Below are 5,317 nucleotides of genomic sequence, written 5' to 3' on the forward strand. Positions count from 1 at the left end.
TAGAGCTGGGAATGGGGCGTTGAAAAATGGGAATAAAGTCGAGATTAGAGCTGGGAATGGGGCGTTGAAAAATGGGAATGAAGTCGAGATTAGAGCTGGGAATGGGGCGTTGAAGAAGGGGAAGGGATCCTGGGAGTCCCGAGAGGAGAACGAGCCCAAGGAGTCGAAGCGGAAGGAGCTGGAAAAGAGAGAAATAAAATCAAGGTTAGAGCTGGGAATGGGAGGCTGAAAATCAGGAATAAAATCAACATTAGAGCTGGGAATGGGAGGTTAAAAAATGGGAATAAAATCGAGATCAGAGCTGGGAATGGGAGGTTGAAAACTGGGAATAAAATCGAGATTAGGGCTGGGAATGGGGGGTTGAAAAATGGGAATAAAATCGGGATTAGGGCTGGGAAGAAGGGGAATAAATCGCGGTTAGGGCAGGAGAAATGGGAATAAAATCAAGATTAGGGCTGGAAATGAGCCCCTGGGATCCCTTTTTATCCTGGAAAATGGGAATAAAATCGAGATTAAGGCTGGGAATGGGGGGTTGAAGAAAGGGAACCACCCCAGAAAGGATCCTGTGAGGAGAAGGAGCCCAAGGAGTCGAAGCGGAAGGAGCTGGAAAAGAGAGAAATAAAAATGGGATTAGTGGGGGAAAAGTGGCCTGGGATCCCTTTTTATCCAGGAAAATGGGAATAAAATCGGGATTAGGGCTGGGAATGGGGGGAAAGGATCCCTCTTTATCCTGGAATAAAAATAATTATTAAAGCCGCAATTATTGGATAAACTGCAAGCAAACTGACTCCAAACTCCAGAAACTATGGGGGAAATGGAGAATATTGTGCTAATTAGGGTTAATTGAGTCCCACCTGTGCTGCTGCTCGGGGCCATGCCCCGGGCTGCCCTCCTTGGCCAGCAGCTCCAGGCTCTGGTTGGTTTTGGCTGCTTTTAAAACCCTCTCCCATTCCCAAAACTCCCGAGAGTTTTCCCAGAAAAACCCCAAAATTTCACATTAACCCTTCTCTCTTTCCCAAAATCACCCAAAATTCCTGGGAATTTTTTTCCAAAAAAAATCCCAAAAGTTGATATTCAGCCTTTCCTAACCGTTCCAAACCCTGGGAAAAAAGCGGAATTTTGGGCCAAAATATCAAAAATTGAGGCCAAACTGCAGAAATGCCGGGGAATATTGTGCTAATTAGGGGTAATTAGTGCTAATTGAGTCCCACCTGTGGTGCTGCTCGGGGCCATCCCCCAGGCTGCTTTTGGCTGCTTTTAAAACCCTCTCAAACTCCCAAAAATCCCGAGAGTTTTCCCAGAAAAACCCCAAAATTTCACATTAACCCTTCTCTCTTTCCCAAAATCACCCAAAATTCCTGGGAATTTTTTTCCAAAAAAAATCCCAAAAGTTGATATTCAGCCTTTCCTAACCGTTCCAAACCCTGGGAAAAAAGCGGAATTTTGGGCCAAAATATCAAAAATTGAGGCCAAACTGCAGAAATGCCGGGGAATATTGTGATAATTAGTGCTAATTAGGGGTAATTAGTGCTAATTGAGTCCCACCTGTGGTGCTGCTCGGGGCCATCCCCCGGGCTGCCCTCCTTGGCCAGCAGGTCCAGCCGTTGGTTGATTTTGGCGATGATGGAGTCGGGGTTGGAGGCAGAGGAGCCCAGGGCGGATCCTGAGGAGCCCTGGCTGAAGGTGGAGCCGGATCCAAACCCAGATCCCGATCCAAAAGTGGTTCCAGACCCTGAGCCAAAGGTGGATCCAGCAGATCCCGAGGCAAAAGTGGCTCCTGATCCAAAGGGGGCTCCAGATCCTGAGGCAAAGGTGGATCCCGAGGCAAAACCGCTTCCTGATCCTGATCCGAAAGTGGTTCCGGATCCTGACCCAAAATTGCTTCCTGATCCAAAGGTGGTTCCAGAGGCTGATCCAAAGGTGGATCCAGCAGATCCTGAGGCGAAAGCAGCTCCAGATCCTGATCCAAAAGTGGTTCCTGACCCTGATCCGAACGTGGATCCCGATCCGAAGGCAGCTCCAGACCCCGATCCAAAGCTCGATCCGGCGGATCCTGACCCAAAAGCGGCTCCAGATCCCGACCCAAAGGCGGCTCCAGATCCCGACCCAAAGGCGGCTCCAGATCCCGACCCAAAAGCAGCTCCAGATCCAAAGGCAGCTCCAGATCCCGACCCAAAGGCGGGTCCCGAACCCAAAAAACCCATAACCCTCATAGCCTGGAGAGGAATTCGTTAATTAGTTAATTAATGGAATGATCAGGGGCTCACTGAGGGGGGATTGGGAGAGTTACACGGGTGGGAACCCAGCAGGAAAAATCCCAGGGTGGTTCCAAAGGAATCTGAGGGGTGTAAAACCCATAACCCTTGTAGGCTGGGGAGGAATTCGTTAATTAGTTACTTAATGGAATGATCAGGGGCTCATTGAGGGGGAGATTGAAGAGTTACACGGGTGGGAACCCAGCAGGAAAAATCCCGGGGTGGTTCCAAGCCCTGGGAGGATCCCAAGGGGATTTGGGGGATGTAGAACTCATAACCCTTGTAGCCTGGGGAGTAAGGGGTTAATTCGTTAATTAATTGATGAATTAGGGGCTCATTGAGGGGGATTGAAGAGTTACAGGGGTGGGAACCCAGCAGGAAAAATCCTGGGGTGGTTCCAAAGGAATCTGGGGGGGGTAGCACTCGTAACCCTCATAGCCTGGGGAGGAATTCGTTAATTAGTTAATTAATGGAATGATCAGGGGCTCATTGAGGGGGGATTGAAGAGTTACAGGGGTGGGAGCCCAGCAGGAAAAATCCTGGGGTGATTCCAAGGGGATTTGGGGGGTGTAAAACCCATAACCCTTGTAAGCTGAGAAGCAATTAGTCAATGAACTAATTAATTAACTGATTAGAGGGTCATTGAGGGGGGGATTGAAGAGTTACAGGGGTGGGAACCCAGCAGGAAAAATCCCGGGGTGATTCCAAGGGGATTTGGGGGGTGTAGAACTCATAACCTCCATAGTCTGGGAAGTAAGGGGTTAATTAATTAATTAGAGGATCATTAAGGGGGTAATTAAAGAATTCTCCAGCAGGAGAATCCATGGAAAAAGTGTGGAATAAAGGGAAGGAGGAAAAACAAGGGAAAAAAATGGAGGGAAAGTGGGAAAAATGGGAAAAAGGGAAGGAAAAGGGGGAAAAAGGGGAAGAAATTGGAAAAAGGGAAGGAAAATGAGGGAAAATAGGAAAAAACTGGGAAAAGAGAGGGAAAAGGGAGGGGAAAAGGGAGGAAAACAAGGGAAAAATTGAGGAAAATGAGGGAAAATGAGAGAAAAATGAGGGAAAATGGGGAAAAAAGGGGGGAAAAAGGGAAAAAGGCAGGAAAACAGGCAGAATTGGGGAATTGGGGAATTTGGGAATTGCCAGATTGCCAAGGATCTGAGCCCTCACACCCACCTTGCCAGCTGCTCGTGTTGGTGCCGTAGGAACCTGGAAAAAAAGGGAAAAAATGGGAATTTTTAATGGGAAATGGTGAAATTTGGGCTGAAATGTTTGGGGTTTCTGGGAAAATGAGGATAAAACAGGAAGGGGTTGGGATCTGGGGGGGGTTGGATGGAATTTTGATGGGTTTTCCAAGGAAAAGAAGGAAAAAAGGGAAAAAGGGTTTTGGGGTGCAGAGGTTTTGGGAGTTGGGGATGGAGAGAGTGAAAAATGGGGGGAAAAAAGGGGAAAATGGGGGAAAAAAAGGAAAAATGGGGAAAAACAGGGAAAATGGGGAGAAATGGGGAGAAATGGGGGAAATGGGGAAAAATGGGGAAAATGGGGAACAAAAGGAAAAATAAGAGGAAAAAAAAAGGAAAAAAAGGGGGGGAAGGGATGAAATAAAGGAGGAGGAAAGGAGAAAAAGAAAGAAAATGGAGAAAAAAACCCAAAAAAATGGGGGGAAAGCGAAAAATGGAAGAAAAATCAGAAAAGGGGAAAATGGGAGAAAAAGGGAGGGAAAAAGAGGAAAAAATGGAGAGAAAAGGGGAGAAAAAGGGGAAGGGAAAGAAAAAAGGGAAGAAAATGGAGAAAAATGAGAGAAAGGGAAAAAAGGGAGAAAAAGTGGGGGAAAAGGGGGAAAAGAAGGGAAAGGAAAAGGAGAAGGGAAAAGGGAGAAAAATGGGGGGAAATCGGGGAAAATGGGAGAAAAATGGGAAATAAAGGAGGAAAGGAAAAGGAGAGGAAAAAAGGAAAAGTTGAGGAAAAGTTGGGAAAGTCTCACCCTGGGTGCCGGTGGCCCCGGTGCTCCAGGTGCCATAGCCTGGGGAAAAGGAGCAGCTGTCAGCAGGGAAGGGAAAATTCCCACTTGTCCTGGGCACAATCCCAAATTCCAGCCCTAAAATCCAGGCCTGATCTCAAAATCCGGCCCTAAAATCCAGCCCTGATCTCAAAATCCAGCCCTGATCCCAAAATCCAGCCCCAAAATCCAACCTCAAAACCCAAAATCTCAGCCCCAAATTCCAAAATCCAGCCCCCATTTCCAGCCTCAATCCCAAAATCCAGCCACAATCCTAAATTCCAGCCCTGATCCCAAAATCCAGCCCCAAAATCCAGCCCTGATCCCAAAATCCATCCCGGATCCTAAATCCAGCCCTAAATTCCAACCCTGATCCTAAATCCAGCCCCAAAATCCAACCCTGATCCCAAAATCCAGCTCCAAATCCAGCCCAAATCCTAAATTCCAACTCTGATCCCAAATCCAGCCCTAAAATCCAACCCCAAAACCAAAATTCCAGCCCTGATCCCAAATCCCAGCCCCAAAATCCAAAGTGAGCCTGGGAAAGAAGCCAAGCCTGGGATAAATAATTAATTAAGAAATAAAAAAATCAAGGTGGATTTGCCCTTTTCTGATCCCTTTTGCCAGGCTGAGGAATCCAGGGGAAATTCCAGGGGGATCCTGAGGGGATCCTGGGAATTTCCAGGGGGGATCCTGAGGAATTCTGAGGCGGAATCCACAGGGAATCTCCAGGGGAGATCCTGAGGGGATCCAGGGGGAAACCTGAGGGAATCCTCAGGGGGAATCCTGAAGGGATCCTGAGAGCACCTAGGGGAGAATCCAGGAGAGAATTTCCAAAGGAGATCCTGAGGGAGATCCACGGGAGATCCAAGGCGGAGACTCCAGGGGGATCCCCCTAAGGAGGGGACAGGGATCCCCTCCCGAGGGGCCACGGGACGTCTTGAGGAGGGCACAGGACCCCCAAGGAAGGGACACGAGACGCCCCCCGGGCGCCGCCACAGTTAGTTGGGACGGGCCAGGACGAGGGAAACTGAGGCACAGGCGGCGGGGGGGGGGGGGGGGG

General features: G+C 48.7%; 1 protein-coding gene across 1 annotated transcript in view; it reads right to left on the bottom strand.

Moving 5' to 3' along the window:
- Positions 1 to 44: 44 nt before the first annotated feature.
- LOC106632129 overlaps positions 45 to 5,317 on the bottom strand; it is a 23,120-nt gene continuing 17,847 nt past the window's right edge. Inside the window, exons 8-10 of the mRNA XM_031065609.1 lie at positions 1,546 to 2,216; positions 109 to 178; positions 45 to 50 (exon numbers count right to left, since the gene is read on the bottom strand). Of these exons, the coding sequence (XP_030921469.1) occupies positions 45 to 50; positions 109 to 178; positions 1,546 to 2,216 (747 nt within the window). The remainder of the gene's footprint in view (positions 51 to 108; positions 179 to 1,545; positions 2,217 to 5,317) is intronic.

Source organism: Geospiza fortis, unplaced genomic scaffold (genome assembly GCF_000277835.1).
Source record: "Geospiza fortis unplaced genomic scaffold, GeoFor_1.0 scaffold202, whole genome shotgun sequence".
Taxonomy (NCBI): Eukaryota; Metazoa; Chordata; class Aves; order Passeriformes; family Thraupidae; genus Geospiza; species Geospiza fortis.